This window comes from Cimex lectularius, unplaced genomic scaffold (assembly GCF_000648675.2).
Source record: "Cimex lectularius strain Harlan isolate CLEC.00 unplaced genomic scaffold, Clec_2.1 scaffold107, whole genome shotgun sequence".
Taxonomy (NCBI): domain Eukaryota; kingdom Metazoa; phylum Arthropoda; class Insecta; order Hemiptera; family Cimicidae; genus Cimex; species Cimex lectularius.
In genome coordinates, this window is record NW_019392698.1 from 628957 (window position 1) to 646559 (window position 17603).

General features: G+C 35.1%; 3 protein-coding genes across 3 annotated transcripts; 1 reads left to right on the forward strand and 2 right to left on the reverse strand.

The window, feature by feature from the left end:
* Nucleotides 1–348: 348 nt before the first annotated feature.
* On the reverse strand, nucleotides 349–11511 carry LOC106670684 (calcium-independent phospholipase A2-gamma-like). Its single transcript, XM_014401207.2, has 9 exons — nucleotides 11208–11511; nucleotides 6288–6706; nucleotides 6084–6221; nucleotides 5781–5935; nucleotides 4395–4513; nucleotides 4127–4335; nucleotides 3788–3979; nucleotides 1423–1639; nucleotides 349–615 (listed from the first exon to the last, which is right to left on the reverse strand). Exons 2-9 carry the CDS (start codon nucleotides 6678–6680, stop codon nucleotides 362–364), a joined length of 1677 nt encoding a protein of 558 aa, XP_014256693.1. The 5' UTR covers nucleotides 6681–6706; nucleotides 11208–11511; the 3' UTR covers nucleotides 349–361.
* Nucleotides 11512–13503: 1992 nt separating this feature from the next.
* LOC106670687 (E3 ubiquitin-protein ligase KCMF1-like) lies at nucleotides 13504–15226 on the reverse strand. Its single transcript, XM_014401212.2, has one exon. The coding sequence runs from the start codon at nucleotides 15104–15106 to the stop codon at nucleotides 14240–14242; it is 867 nt and encodes a 288-aa protein (XP_014256698.1). The 5' UTR covers nucleotides 15107–15226; the 3' UTR covers nucleotides 13504–14239.
* Nucleotides 15227–15803: 577 nt separating this feature from the next.
* LOC106670681 (E3 ubiquitin-protein ligase KCMF1-like) lies at nucleotides 15804–16670 on the forward strand. The gene has a single exon (XM_014401203.2). It carries the CDS (start codon nucleotides 15804–15806, stop codon nucleotides 16668–16670), a length of 867 nt encoding a protein of 288 aa, XP_014256689.2.
* Nucleotides 16671–17603: the final 933 nt, after the last annotated feature.

The window sequence follows — 17603 nt, forward strand, 5'->3', positions numbered from 1 at the left end:
ATTCGTATTGGGTTGTCCGGAAAATAATGCAGGATTTTGGTATTAAACAAAAAAAAAGAAACTAGTTACTTTAAAGCAATGTTCTTTAATCAAAATAATTTCCCANAAACAGAATATTTTATATAGATTTTTTTTAATGAAAACTTAAAATCCTGCATTATTTTCCGGACAACCCGATACATAACTTTAGGATGTAACTAAAAACATGTAAAATCAGGTAACTTCACAAATCACATTAGTTATATATAAAATGATAATGAATATGCATTAACAATACAACACATAAAATAAATTAACCTAATATCACAATTTCCTTTGTTCTGTTATTAAAAAAAAAAAAAAAAAAAGCGAAGAAAAAAAATCAATGCTTTATTTCTCTAAGCTTTGTCATCACATAATCTTGACAAAGTTGAACTTTAGATCTAGGTAAGAGAAGCTTCTTGACAATCTCTTGAAATTTCTCTTTATTCCTTCTGTAATACATTTCCGTATCTGCTTCTAGTAACGAAATCGTTGTCTCGTGGACATCATCCATTGTCACTTTCCTGGATAGATGAGGGTTAATTCTGTAGTATACGTCTTCAGGGAGTAAATCATTCAACATGTTATGAACAGCTGGAAAAAAATCAAAACAAAAGGAGAAAATTTAATTTTAATTGAAAGAAAAATTTTTATTAGCTCCCTGGTATTTTTTTTTTTTTTTTTTTTTTTAATGTTTTGCTTTTAATAAGTAAATAAATCTGAAAAAATTAATTTTTTATAGATAAATATATAAACTAAAACACTGAGAAAAGGATAATTAACAAATATCAGTACAAAATTTTACTTTTAATCAGAAAATTTCTGTTTTCTGGGCGCACTTTACTGCAGCTACCAGGTAACCAGAAAAGTCCGAGATTAAAGGGTTTATTTAATAATTTTTACAATTAAAATTGGTTTAGAAATTTTATACATTGAAATAGTCTCCATCGGTACCTAGAACCTTCTCCTGAGTTACAGACCAAGTTATACCCTTCTTATCAGTTTGAATCCCAGGACTTAAAAAATAAACTTAGCCCATTTTACAGCTGTTGGAAATCATCAAACTCCTGAATGCACATAATTCTCCGAAAAAGTGAACGTCAGATGGGAATAGGACCGAAGAGTACCGACGGTGTAATTTTAAACTAAGCTTCATTATCATTTCCTTTGTCATTCTGGCTATAGAAAGAAGGAGGGTATGGGACATATAGCCAACAACCATAGTCAATGCATCAAAGTAGTGAGTTTTTTGGGCTTTAGTTGACTATAACACCCATAGGATGTTCAAAATATGTGTTCTGTCAGCTGCATCAAAATATCATGGAATGCAGATTGTATCAAGATAAAAAATTTATACATTTGTCTTTATCGTCTATCCTATGAGGTCCAAAGAATATTTACCTTCTGTGTCTGTAGCGCTTTCTAAAATTTTGTTGAAGATTGTCTTCCATGAAGAGCTAGTCTGTTTAGCATCAGCACTAATCTCATCTTGAAACATTGTCGGTAAAAGTTTACCAGTCCCACAAGACACAACGCAACTGAGTGATTCATCGGGCCAAAGTGTTCTTACTTCGTGAACAGCTACTGCCGCTGGGTTGTTCACTATCATTCCTCCATCCTACAAAAATACTCAATTATGTATGCTTAATGGACCTTGGCAATAAAGCTTAAATTTAAATTTGAATTGAAATATTTAGAATAAGAAGAAATCACTGAGAGAGATTTGGCAAATCAGTCACAATCAATATGTTATCTGCACGGACTCGCTTATCGCAACCTTAACCATCCATAATATATTCTCCATGTATCCACAAATCCAGGTAATATGAAAGAAAATTGATGAAATAAAGAATGAAAAGAAGAAATCGTTATTGCCTGAATTCTGGGACACATCAACACAGGAGTCAATGCGAAAGCTAACTGAGCTGTGAGACCCTTTTGCCCAGCATATGCAAAAAATTATTTAAATAATTTATGTTGGGAAGATTGACAAAATCGCTGGGTTGTAATGACCGACAAATTAAAAGCGGTCAAAACATGTGCCAAGGAGAGCATGGAAAAAACAAAAGATTGTGATGAACAGACTACGAATTGGCCACACCAGACAAGGCATCTCCACACTTATTGGTAGAGGGCGACCAATTGGCACCGCACAGAAAAAGGTGTGGCTTGGCCATGAATCTCAACGACATGCTAAGACACAGCAGTGATGGCAGTGAAAATATGATTGGATATCTGAAGCGGATAAATACATATGGCCGCACTTGATAGTTTTCCATACATGGTTTTCCTCTGCTAAAATGAATGTATTTATTAGCAAAAGTGTTTGAGAAAATAGGTGGGCATGTGGTGGAATACACAATACCACACAGAACCACCAAACTAGGTTAGACATTTTACCATTCTGAGTGAACGTATTTATTAGCAAAAGTGTTTGAGTAAATAGGTGGGCATGTGGTGGAATACAGAATACCCCACAGAACCACCAAACTAGGTTAGACATTTTACCATTCTGAATGAATGTATTTATTAGCAAAAGTGTTTGAGTAAATAGGTGGGCATGTGGTGGAATACAGAATACCCCACAGAACCACCAAACTAGGTTAGACATTTTACTATTCTGAATGAATGTATTTATTAGCATAATTGGTTAAGTGAATGTGTGTGGGTAGGCTTGTGGCAGAATATAGAGTACCCCCAGATCCACCAATTAGGCTAGTTTTTTAGGGTAATTATGATTAGAGTGAAAAGGGGGAGGCATTGATGTAATACCAAATACCCCAGTAACTCCACAAATTTTATCTATGCATATTGTATGAATGTATTTATTAGATCAAATGTTTATGTATGTGCAGGGAGGTTTGTGGCGAAATATACAGTACCTCACCGAGCCACCAACTTAAGCTAGTTTTATATACATACATTTTTAGTGATGTGGGCGTAAAACTCCTCACATCATGTGTCCAAACCGCCAGCAAATCGGTGCATGCACAGTTGAGTTTTGATATCATCACACTACAAACCCAAACTCAAATTGTCAGTTGCCCATTCCAACTCATTTTCAAGCTAGGTGTGTGACTGGTTTTTGACTGTCAAAATAACGTTAGAAAGAAACTTTACAGAAAAACCAACAAAGAAGAGGCTGACTTTTCAAAGATTAATTTACAAAATCCAATTGTAAACACAAGAGGGGGAGATTTTATATGTTTTATTTGCCTCAAATCTTTTAAAACGAACTAAATATTGTTGTACGATAACCAATGGAGGATTCTAAGAGATAATTGAAAACATTAAGGATGGTCACTTTATTTGCCTCTCAGTGATTTACATTCAACCATTTTTGTATATTGCATTTTGCTGCATATAATAATTAGTAGAGGAGAGACAATTGACTGAATGAGTTTAAGGTTTTTGATGGACAAATTTCAGCACAAGTCAGAGATCGGAAAAAAACATTCTATCAGAGTTAAGAATTTGTGATCAATCAAAGTTCGGTCAGGTGCAATCATAAATCATGGATTAGTTGGCAACTGGTTGGTACTTGCATGTTGGAGCAAACCTATAGTATAAAAGTATTGTAGTCAGTGTGAATGTATTTACGAGAGTGAATTATGGTGGATCCTCAGGAGAATATCCAATACCCTCAGATGCATCAAACTTAGGTTAGGCCACAATATATGTATATACCTACGAGTGTACATGAGTTACAGTGCCTTTTCACCATGTGTGAAGCCATGGCAGCTAGCCAACTGGGGAAAAAAATTACCTGATGAAGTATGTCACCAATTCTAAACTCTTCGAAAATTGTAGGTGCAGCTGCTGACGCCCTCACAGCTTGAAACATAGTATGATTAATACTTCCAGCATATTCTGATTTTCTATTATATGGATAATCGTAGTTTCTAAAAATGTAAGGTGCAACTTTCGACTTGTTTATAATTGTGGAAATTGTAGCAGCCTAAAAAAAGTAAATAAATATTTAAATGTCTGACTTTAAATCTCAAGCTTTTGATTATGCCATGTAATTAAATATTCACAAATCACTACCATTATTTACTAGTAATAAACAAGCAAATAAATTAATTTTTTCTTATTATCAATTTACCTTTGGACAAATTTCATGTTTAGCAGAATCTAGTAATTTAGTCTCTCCAACGTAACACTTCAGAAGTTTTTCCCATGCAGCCGTATCGTAATAGCCGTGGCTCCAGACTAGATTGCTAGTCCCTCTCAAAGTGCTCTGAGTAAATACTTGTGCACTTAAATTCCTATACAGATCTTTTATTTCACTTAAAGACATCTCGTGTGGGGGAACTACAGCATAAAAGACAATATTAAATATTGAAACTACTCGCTAACATCTTCAGACTCACGTAGGCAGCATATGATAATGGCACCAGTGCTGACTCCACATACAAAATCAAACAACTCTAAAATTTTTCTCCCTGACAGTTCTTCTAATTTCTCAAGCATATTAATGACAGCAATGCCCCTAAACAATCATTACTATGCTGTATTAACAACTTAAGAGACAAATTTCAAGTTTTATTAAATACTTTGCTTATTTTTATAAAAGGATAACTTAATTTGATCAGCTTGTTTTGAATACTAAATTAACATAATGATTTCCAATTAGCCATGACATGAATACATAATATAATTTTTTTTTATTATTATTATTATTATTGAGGAATTGGATAATAAATAACAGAAAAGTTCCACAGATCACATAGAGATAAAATAATAATAAATTAAGTGGAGAAACACTCCTAAATCATTGATTAATTATAAATTTATACACCCTCAGAGCAGGTCTCAGGGCCCTGTTTTTTTTAGACTTCAAAAGGATTATTGGGAAGAAAAGTTCTTGTGCATGAGGATTAGACTGAGATTGGAAGTTAGAGTGGAATTTTTTTGTACCTGGATCTTGCAACTACTTTTATAAAGGGATGGATGGTGCAGTTTGAATTTTGGAAACATAAAATGAAGGATTTGTGAATGTGAAGGTGTTTGGTTGAACCTTGTAGTTCTATGCTGTTATGTCCATTGGTTTGAGTATTGTGCTATACATAGCATTAATCTGTTGTCTAGTAGTTTTTTAAATAACTGGTATCATCAGTTCTATTCTGTTTTTTAAGTTTTGCGTGGGAATTTCAGGTCAGCCGGTTGTCTAGAGTCTTTTTTTAGGAAATATAGGTATCTAGAGGGTGAGCAACAGGGTCAGAATTTGAGGATAAAATGGTAGTGTCATCAGTATTAGGATATTGATATTGGGATGGGAATCAGCAGTAATGCTACCCTGACGGATGCCTGCATCAGCCTTGAACACTGAACAATGTTTTGATTTAAAAATAATTATAAATTTGAAATTAGGTTTATTCTATTAAGTTCATAAATTTGGTTTCAGAGAAAGGTTATATTGTGACGTTTCTCTATGTGGTCTGCAAGGTGATGAACTCTAATTTGATCGTTACCGATCATTTTGGTCTGCCTATTTGCTGGTTTGAGCTGACAGGCGAATCAATAATGACCAAATTACTTATTCATCTGACAGATAAACATAGAATTTAACATGAAGTAAAAAATTATTATAAAAAGAAATACTGTATCATTCAATCGAATATATTATAAGAAATGTATTATATTATATTTGGCGTTATAGCATTACATTGAAAGGTCACTGTGATGTGAGTTATCATTATATTGCTATAAAAAATATTAAAAATCCGACCATAAATATGTTTTATAAGTCTAATTACCTCATTCCACCACCATCAATTGAAAGTAACCTTACACCATAGGATTTTGGCGGTTCCACATAACCGAGAGTAACGAGTATCTGTCTTACAATGTGAGTAGTGCTTGCATCACGAGACAATTTTTGAAATTCTAACAATGAAGGGATGACGCCTTCCTAGAAAATTAAGCATAATTGTATTTATAGGTAAACTTAAAAGTATAAAGTGTTATTCAGATATCGTGAGATGCAGTCGGGTCTCACGATATCTGAATAACTATCGATTAACAGTCACTAATCTCTACACAGTATAAAGTGTCATTACCTCCACAGCATATTCTTTGGCTTCTGGATAAGTGATCAAATGACTTAGAAAATTTTCAAGTCGTTTCAACCGACTCCCTGCGCTTTCAGATTTAATAAGAAGTGATAGTAAATATGATGTTTCACTATTGATCTTCTCCTAAAAAAGTATTTAACTCTTAGAAGAGCAATTTAACAAATTACTAACGACAATTAATAATTTTACCTGTGTTATTTGGCGGCGTGTTGTTTTCCAAGCAGGGACTTTAACTTCGGGTGTAGATTTATTATATGACATTTTTTGTTTAATATCTTCAAATAGTTGTGGAATATCCAGGTTGTAATACAGGTGGCTTAACCATCGTTCATTTTCTTTTGCAAATTTCGGTTCTTCTGATATATTCATTTGATTGTTATCCGTGGTTTTCTGAGATGATTCCTTCTGTGTGGTTGTTTTAAATTCTTTAGCTGGACTTTCTGGATTCTTGGTGATGTAAAACAATGCTCCTTTTTGGTTTCCAATTTTTAAATTTGTTGTCATTATTATCATTTTGACTTTTTTCAAAGATTCACCGGGATGATTTATTATATTTTTAATTACCGACATAATCGGCGCCATTTCTTCCTCAGTTATTTCTTACAACACTAAAGAAAATTTTCATTAAAACACAACTGCCGTGGTTTTTTTTAGAAGTCAACCAAAAAAGAACTCAATGAACCTATTTATCTAAATTGACAAGACTGAATGAAGACAAATGTACTCATTGTATGTTCACATTGAAAAAACGGTTTCATTCAAGTCAAATACTTAGGACTTAGGATTTAGGACTACACCTAGACAGTAGACATGGAACACAAGTCTTAAGAGGCAACAAGTTAACATGAGATTTGGACAACTACAAAGAGTTCTGGGATTGAATCGTCTTGACCGTCAAAATTAAACTAACCTTATACAAGACTTAACTATGATTACTTTGCACTTGCAGAGTGTAACTGTGGGGTTCTGCCAAGCCAAGTGCATCCTACTAATCAAAGGCCATCAGACAAATTGCCAACACTAACTTCACTGTCCACAATTACCTCAACATTCCTTTTGTCAATGAACTAATCCGTTTCCGATTCCAAATGTTTTACACTAACCTCTCGATCGTAGGTTTAGACCTAATGCTCGAACCCTCTCTACACATTCCCATCCCGAGAACCCATTTGAAATCATAGCAACTGCACCAGAAAATTAAAAGGCTAGGAACACATTCCAGGTAGATAGTCATTTTCTCTGACAGTCAGATGGCACTGGCCTTGGCCTTAGCCTCATGCAAGGTAAAGGCAAAAAGTGAATGGAATTGTATGAATTCCTGGCAGAAGTCAGTGACATCAATGACCTGAACCTGACTTGAGTCCCTGGGTATTAGGAACATGGAGGCAATGAAAAAGTGGACCTGTTAGCCAAAAAAAGAGCCAATATGAATTCTCTAGGCCCTGAAGCCTAATAATAATAATAATAATAATGCTTTATTAAACATTAAAAAAAAGGAAAAAAGACAATTTAGATATCAAAGCATTTAAGGCCATGGATCTTGGATCCGTCTGCCAGAGGTCGTTGATTAAACAATCCAAATAAAATAAAAGTGATAGCCTACGCAATAAAAAGGAAAAAAAGGAGAAACAACTGCCAAAATGTGAAAGAGAACAGAAAAACAGATTGTACAATAGAAATCAAAAATTAAACTCATTAATTAATTCATATCTGTAGTTCCATGCATGCCTAGTGTAACGAATTAAGGGCCGCGAATTTGAGCCACTCAAAAACCGTAACAGATCAACTCTGGGATGAGCACTCCGCCAAGAAGTGGGATACAGTTTCAATAGAGTGCGAATTACACAAAGAACAGATTCCCAATTCCCCTCTGATCCAAACAGCCGAGTTTAAGTGCAAAACCTCACTTCTTTGCTTAAATAGCCATCTCAACTCATTGAGACATAGACCGTCAAAATTATCTTCATGTAGGTCGAACAATGCAGGAGAAATTTGTACCTCCTTGTAAAGTGTGAGATGCGTAGATGCTTGGACACGTGACCGGCATTCTTCATGATGTTGTTTTTTAATTTGATTAATAAGAATTGAAAAATGATTATGCCAGTCATAGAGGTTGTCTAAGGATATGAGGAAGGGCAAGTTGTACTTTTCAAACAAATATTTCCAGTGAGCGAACCATGAAATATTAGTCTTTATGACCGCCAACGATGTTATTTTTGTGTATATAGTATCGAGAGACATCAGAACTTTCACAATATTCTATTACAAACATAAGTAGTGAAGCTTAAGTGTATACACCAAAATTAAATCCAAGTTGGTCTCTAAATATAATATATAGTTTGGTGTACCAGATGGCAATGTGAACAACTTTCTTACAAAAAAAACGTTGCACTTTTTCTATTGTCTCAAACCTCTGGTATCCCCACATTTGACAGCCATAGCACAGAATTGCACGACTTATCGCCTTAAAAATATTATACTTGACTTTAATAGGGATAGTTTCTTTGAGTAGGAAGGTTGACCATGTGTTATTTAGACCTAATTTAGCCACTGACGCTTTCCAAGAGAAGTGCTTTGCCCAAGAGAGTCTCGGGGTAATTATGACTTCTAAATATTTATATTCGTTTACAATCTCAGGTCCTGAAGCCTACTGTGGCCTAGCACTGTGCCACAAAAAAAGGATGCATCCAAAAATGGATCCTCAATGAGTCCAAAACCTGGTGGAACAATACTCCAGGCATGAGGGAAGCGAAAAGAACCATTGAAGGGCCATACACAAAGCTTACGAAGGAATTACTGGAGGGGTAACCACAACTTAACCAGGATTTTAGTTGGACTCCTGACGCCTAAGAAGGCACATACACCAGATAGGAGTACAGACAGAAGAAACACTGTGCAGATACTACGAGGAAGAAGAACACAGTTTATGTGAGGGTCTATGTAGGTGTAGATTCTTGCAACTAGGAGAGGAAAAGCAGCAAGCAAGATCCTACACTAAGGAGCCACTAGCAAGGCTATAGAGGTTGATTAACAACCTGAAGCCAGCAGTGAGTTATAAAAAAAAACAGAGGAGCACAATACATTTACTCAGGTTGAGGTGCAGAAGGCCTTGTGAAGGTCTCTTTTATGCCTATCCCAATCCCTAATCGAAGATGGCCTCCTCGTCCCTTAAATCTCTCACACTAAGTGCCAGCATTGGCTGGTTTCTCATGGCTTCCCGCAATACCTCACATTTTTGTGAGGTCCACCACCCTATCTAATGTGCTCATAGTTGAGGTCTAGGACAAATACTCTCGCTGGTAACAATGATATCCGGCCAGAGGCATGTCCCATCCAACTGGACGGGATTTTTGATTTTTGACAGCGACCTCGTATCCTGAATCAAGAAGACTCAAATTTTCAAATCCAAGACTTAAATACCCTGCAATGAGTGCCAGCATTGGCTAGTTTCTTATGACATATGTTCTTCGAGTGCACCACTGGCCTTAATGTGTGGCCATGTTCAAAAACATTGTGATCACATTTGTAATTTGTGCTTGTAGTGGTAATTTGTGTCACTACCGTTTCTGGAATGGTCTCGCCCTCCACTCTGTAGCAAACCAGAGCAGAGCCAGTTCGTAAATAAACAGGAGCACTAACAATGTTCGTTAACCCGATGAGGTCTCACTCACACCTCAAGACTCATCTACCCGATGAGTTCTCACCAATCACTAATCAACAACAGCAGAATCGTCAACCCAACAAGTTTTCGCTTATCACTACTGAAGCACCTACGACGATGGAAGGGTACTCTCAGCGTTAGCCTCAAACTCGCCTTCTCAACATAGCCGACTTAGACTACATGCAAACCACTGCACTCGGCCAACTGCTGCACCAGAGTCCCTTCAACCGAGGTAGAATCAGCTGACTCATAGCCCTGGACCTCAGCCAACTACTCTCTCTATCAACAGGCACACACACTCATTCCTGGCCTCGATACATCATCTCAACGCTACGCTTTCAAACAACACCAGCCCTTTTCAGGTCCACCAAAAACTCCCAGTCACTAAATACTATATGTATAGTCTACAAATCAAAAATATGATAAACAAATATCTTATATATTTAGCAACAAGACGCTAATGACTTCCACTCAAGTAGGTATTTATGACTATACGGCAGACGTGGAATCCCCACACAAGACTCAAGAGAAACAACAATTTAACAGAAGATGTGGACAACTATGAAGACTTCTAGAACTGAAATCTGCCTTGTATGTCAAAACTAAACTAACCTTATACAAGACGTAACTGCGAACACTTTGCACAGGGGCGGAACTGTGGGGTTCTGCCAAGCCGTCCAACATCCAGCACATCCTTCCAATCAAAAGACCTCCGACAAGTCGTCAAAGCTCCTTTCTCACTATCAACAACGACCTCAAGTCGTTTTGTCAACGAACTGATACGTTTCTGATTCCAAAAGTTTCACACCAACCTCTCGATCGTAGGTTTAGACCTACTGCCCGAGCCCTCATGCCATGCCATGTCGCTTTAATCATCGACAATGGCTTCAAGACCTTCTTAATCCCTCATACTAAGTGCCAGCACTGGCTGATTTTTCATGGCATGGCTTCAGGTGCAGCGCTGGCATTAGTTTTAGTGCATGGGGAAAAAAAGCATATTAAATAAATATACATAAACAAATGTGTTTTGTTTTATCGACAAACTTATGCAGATAATATTCTATTGGTTGTTATAAACATATAAATCATTGTTGATGCTGGGTGTTAGTGTGCGAGAACACTAATAGATCGTTGTGATCACAAATACTAACAACTAATAATAATACTAATAATAATACAACTAAACATGTAATATGTTTGGTCTACAAATAAAAAAATGTACAATTGTCATAGGTCATAGGTTGTTTGTATAGGTTTGTGTACGAATATATAACGAAGTGAAAACATGTCAAACAAATGACAAAAAAAATGACAGAAAAGGAAAATATAAACAAACAATTCTAACTACAATTAAATTCAGCCGGTAAAATGAGTCAGATCCCATTGTATACAAATGTGCTGAACGCGATTTGTAATTTATGCGCTTTGAAATTCAAATTTCGACTCACCTTTAAATTTATCTAAATTGAGACGAGATAAATACACAAAAAACAGTCAGGTTCCTTTGAGTCTAGAGTGGATAGAACAGAATATGTAAGTGGAGGTACGTAAGTGTCAAACGATGGCGAGTATTACTGGGGGCGAAATCACCTGACAGCTGACCCCGCTGTCATATGACGTCTGCCGTACCAGTTTAGCAGTGGCGTGATGTTCAAACTCCCAGTATAAACACAACAAACCGCCAATTGGGTGGAAAACAAATGTTGCGTTTGATTTAATTAGACAAACAACGACACCAACCTCGACCTTCTTCGATTTCCGCGTATTTCTTCGTACGACGGAACAAAATTGGCGACGTCGAGTTGTTTAGTTCAGGTGTGACGTTTGCGAACGTCCAACTGAAGTTATTTATTATTTATGCTTAAAACGGATTGATTACATATGAAATTATTTTAAGTTGATTAAGAAATACATAAAGTGCTACATTCTTTAGTCTAGGTATGCTGCAGTACAACATGAAGTATTCACAACTCTTCAGCACTACCTCCGACTCATTTGCATAGATGACAAAAAGATATGGGCTTAAACAATTGCCCTGAGGCACACCTGATACTTTTTCTATATATTTATTGACAGTATATATGTGTCATTCTTTTCATTAGATACGCATTTGTGTATTTGAATAGCCTCAACAAGATACAAATTGCCTAACATATATCACAGCCTTATAACAATTTTTTATAGTGTAAAAAAATTAATACAAAAACCGCTAATCAAAGAGAAACAACCCTGTTGTATTTGTCAAACATTAACACACAAAATATCACAATTAACACAAGTTCAGATCATTGCACTTGAAAAACTATGTATAAATGGCTTATCTATTACGAGTTATATTCATTTCCATTGGATTCAGTACCTTACACAACGCTTCATTGTTTTCTACTTTTATTACACATTGAGGGATTTCTACCCCAGATATATTGTGATATCACAATATGCCCTCACTATTTTCCATATTTTTAATTTGATGGTTTTTTCACTTCTTGCATCGACAGTATAATTAGATGTTTGAGTTCCCACCGGTGTTCCTGCTTTATGACCCAAATTTTGTTATAAGATAGGAATACACTTTCCTTTGTAGTATAATTTGTCGTTAACAAAATCTAATTGAATATTTAATAACTTTATGTTATATAATCCCAACAGCAAATCAAATTGATCGTGAAAATTGAATAGGAAAAATTTGAACTTTCTTTTGCTGTTAAGAATTGATCATTTTAAACTTTTCATTTGCAGTACCATGTGCAGGGTGGTGACTTCAAATGGGTCATTTATAATTTTGTTTTTAAAATATTCAAAACCTAAAAAAAAATTTATAAAGGAACTGGTACTGCCTGTGTCGATCATGATCCTTGCATTTGTTGCAGGTTCTAGAAAATATGGCAACTCGTTCCCCATTGATTGTAAATTCATTATCTGAAGTTGTAAAAAATTACCTCTTCAGATTTGGTTAGGTTAAAGGATTCATCTATGGAATTTTCGGGTGGTTGTTCCCTAGCAACTATCTGGAAAACTCGTGGTTATATATATATATAAAATCGAATAACATTACTGGTGTAAAAAATTTGCTATTTATTTCTTTATATAAAGGGAGTTAACACCTAAAAAGTGTGATAAAAAATATTACTGGTTTTTTTTTGTACTCGTTACATGTTTAATAGCTAATATTACTGTTATGCAATGTTTAAAAAAATACAAATATACAACAATGCCTTTAAAATATATATATAAAATAAAATAATATTACTGGTGTTCAGAATTTGCTTTTTATTTATTTATATAAGGGCGGTTAACTCTTTACATGTTTAATACAAAATATTTCTGTCATATTTATTTTACACACTTTACATGTTTAATACAAACTATTACTGTCATATTTTTTAAGCTCTACAAGTTTAAGAGAAAATGCAAACCTGTCGTTGTCATAACATTTAAAAACTACACAATGTTTAGGGGGACAAAAAGCCCAACTTCCTAGATATTCGTTGTCATCATCACCAAGTTCTGCATCGAGGACTAGCCCTAGATCCCATTAGATTAGGTACCACTCCACCATGAAGAGTGTTAAGCGATCCCAGTTGTTTTTATATTCATAAAAATAATAAAATATATTTTATGTAATTAATCCAATTTACAAAAAATGTTTAAATATAAAAACAGACGATATAATAATATATAAGCGAAAATAAGAAAACAAAGGAAAAATTGCTTAAGTATTAAACAATATGTAAGTAAGAAAATAGCTTAAAAGAATGTTTAATAAAATATACCTAAAAAAGATCACATTTATCATCATTGTAAATCCGTTCCACAACTTAGCCTACCTATCTTAACTAGAAACGTGCGACCAATACACAAATCCTCAGCAACAGTTAATTACATAAATTATTTACGTTAATTATGAAATATTGTTATTAGATTAGACTTTTTCTAATTTTATTTGCCTGGATTGTACACAACAAGGAAGGTGGGTTTAGAGGTGAACAGATTTAGTCGAATTTTAGATTTTTCAACAAATTTTATTCCTCATGTTTTTAGTTAGAAAAAAACTTATACAATACACTGATGACTTTTAAAGATGATTTTTTTTAAATGTTAATTAAAAACCAGAATTAAAACTAGTCAGAACTTTTAAATTGACAAAAGTATTCATTCAAATTACTTCTTTTCTTGAGATATACAAACGTATAAATAGGAAGCATTGCTGTTTATAAAAAATATTTAAAAAATGTGACATGTATAGTCAGAATTATTATAACACTTAAACTTAAAAATTATTTAAGCTTTTGTACTCTAAATTTTCTTAATGAAAAAAATTACAATAAAATTTGAGCAAGATTATAAAGTGAACACTACTTATATATATAAAAAAACTTATAATTTCCAAACTATTCAACTACAATGTTCTTGTAATAGTACTGAGAAAAAGGAAAATATTAACCATTTTTTTCTAATTATGCTTTGCTTTTTTCATATCCTATTTCTTATCAATGTCGCTGAAGACGTCTTCAAACTCAAGTGTACGTTGTTCCTTGACAAAACTGCCCAGATCGCCCCTGAGGGATCTCAAGTTTGGATCGTTGAAGGTCGAAGTCACGACGTGCCGCGCGAATAAGTTTCTGGCAGCTAAACTTTCGTCTCTAGCTTCATTTTTCTCTTCAGTCTCTGACTCTATTTCCATTTCGTCGACTAACATTTTTGAAGAATGTGCTGGAGGGATCTGGACAGTATTCTCGGCGGATGTTTCTGCGGCCTGGGTAGCGTGATGGAGTCCTTTGGGAACCAGCGGGCCCCAGATGCTCTGCCTGTGGGCCGATCTCTTTTTCTTCTTGGTGAGAACTAACTGAGAGAATATTTCAGTCAAGGTGTCCATACTGCCTTGGGAAACGGGTGTGGATCTCGTCTCGGTCGACGTGCTACTTAAATTAAAGTCGTAGACCATTTTACCGTGCATTTCGACGAGGTGGTTCGAAAAATTAACAATCATTACGTTCGGTTCGTTCTGCGGTAGAGTGATACAGACCGGGCATAAAACTGGTGTAGAAACGTCTCTGTGACACTCCAGGGCGTGCTTAACAAGGCTTTTCTCTGCGAAACCCATCTGCCCACATATGGAACAAGTGAAAGAACGTTGGCACGGCGAAGATTCACCTCCGTAAAACAGCTCGTAATCCGACTGGGTCAATATGCATTGAAATGGGTGTTTCCTAGAATGAGTTCCTAAGCCCAAGTCGAAGCAGTTCATACAGAGGTCGTAATCTTTACATTTCAAGCACTTGAACCGTTTCCCTCTGAAATTGTACGCGCAACAAAGATCGCAAGATACTCCTTCGTGACGAAACATATTTTCAATAGAAATCACTTCTACCTCAATTAAAACTAAAAATAAAGTTACAACCGTTTCAAGAGAGAAGAGCGAAATAAGATGGCCGACGTAACTGTCGTTTTTCAGCCTAAGAGCCTTGCAGAATGCCTTCTTAATTGTTTTTTAACATTTGCCAGTTGACTCGAGATACTAAATATAAAATACACATATAATTAATTTTGTATTAAAATATTGTATTTACATATTTAAGGTAATAATAAATTGTTTAAAACATTAGGTAGAGTCTCGTCAAACAAATTTCCCATGTACAGGCGTCGCTAGTAGACAAATACTACGGATAAGATTTTGTGGTCATCAGAAACAAAAACACCAATAGACGTCATACCAAGCTTCCGATCTTTTCATAGTCCAGATTTTCAATAAAAAAAGTTAAATTTGGTATCACGGGGACAGACTCTACCTAATGTTTTAAACAACTTACGCCTTAAATATGTAAATACAATATTTTAATATAAAATTAATTATATGTGTATTTTATATTTAGTATCTCGAGTCAACTGGCAAATGTTAAAAAACAATTAAGAAGGCATTCTGCAAGGCTCTTAGGCTGAAAAACGACAGTTACGTCGGCCATCTTATTTCGCTCTTCTCTCTTGAAACGGTTGTAACTTTATTTTTAGTTTTAATTGAAGTAGAAGTGATTTCTATTGAAAATATGTTTCGTCACGAAGGAGTATCTTGCGATCTTTGTTGCGCGTACAATTTCAGAGGGAAACGGTTCAAGTGCTTGAAATGTAAAGATTACGACCTCTGTATGAACTGCTTCGACTTGGGCTTAGGAACTCATTCTAGGAAACACCCATTTCAATGCATATTGACCCAGTCGGATTACGAGCTGTTTTACGGAGGTGAATATTCGCCGTGCCAACGTTCTTTCACTTGTTCCATATGTGGGCAGATGGGTTTCGCAGAGAAAAGCCTTGTTAAGCACGCCCTGGAGTGTCACAGAGACGTTTCTACACCAGTTTTATGCCCGGTCTGTATCACTCTACCGCAGAACGAACCGAACGTAATGATTGTCAATCTTTCGAACCACCTCGTCGAAATGCACGGTAAAATGGTCTACGACTTTAATTTAAGTAGCACGTCGACCGAGACGAGATCCACACCCGTTTCCCAAGGCAGTATGGACACCTTGACTGAAATATTCTCTCAGTTAGTTCTCACCAAGAAGAAAAAGAGATCGGCCCACAGGCAGAGCATCTGGGGCCCGCTGGTTCCCAAAGGACTCCATCACGCTACCCAGGCCGCAGAAACATCCGCCGAGAATACTGTCCAGATCCCTCCAGCACATTCTTCAAAAATGTTAGTCGACGAAATGGAAATAGAGTCAGAGACTGAAGAGAAAAATGAAGCTAGAGACGAAAGTTTAGCTGCCAGAAACTTATTCGCGCGGCACGTCGTGACTTCGACCTTCAACGATCCAAACTTGAGATCCCTCAGGGGCGATCTGGGCAGTTTTGTCAAGGAACAACGTACACTTGAGTTTGAAGACGTCTTCAGCGACATTGATAAGAAATAGGATATGAAAAAAGCAAAGCATAATTAGAAAAAAATGGTTAATATTTTCCTTTTTCTCAGTACTATTACAAGAACATTGTAGTTGAATAGTTTGGAAATTATAAGTTTTTTTATATATATAAGTAGTGTTCACTTTATAATCTTGCTCAAATTTTATTGTAATTTTTTTCATTAAGAAAATTTAGAGTACAAAAGCTTAAATAATTTTTAAGTTTAAGTGTTATAATAATTCTGACTATACATGTCACATTTTTTAAATATTTTTTATAAACAGCAATGCTTCCTATTTATACGTTTGTATATCTCAAGAAAAGAAGTAATTTGAATGAATACTTTTGTCAATTTAAAAGTTCTGACTAGTTTTAATTCTGGTTTTTAATTAACATTTTAAAAACATCATCTTTAAAAGTCATCAGTGTATTGTATAAGTTTTTTTCTAACTAAAAACATGAGGAATAAAATTTGTTGAAAAATCTAAAATTCGACTAAATCTGTTCACCTCTAAACCCACCTTCCTTGTTGTGTACAATCCAGGCGAATAAAATTTAAAAAAGTCTCATCTAATAACAATATTTCATAATTAACGTAAATAATTTATGTCATTAATTGTTGCTGAGGGTTTGTGTATTTGTCGCACTTTTCCAGTTAAGATAGGCAGGCTAGGATGAGGATTGGCAAAAGTACAGGTTCATCAACCTAAAGACGAGGAATCTCACAAATCTATGTGCACCCTTGAGGCAAAACTGGATAAGTTGAATTTTGACCAAATGAAATAAGTTCATATTCAAGTGTCTAGGTGCAAAATTTTAAGTTTCAAGTTGTATTTTAAAAAAAATTGATAGAAAAAACAGTGTGAATTAAATATGTGTCAGTCAGATAAGAAAACAAAAAATAATTTCAAATTTTTGGATAGCTCGGCTGGTTCAGGACCTGG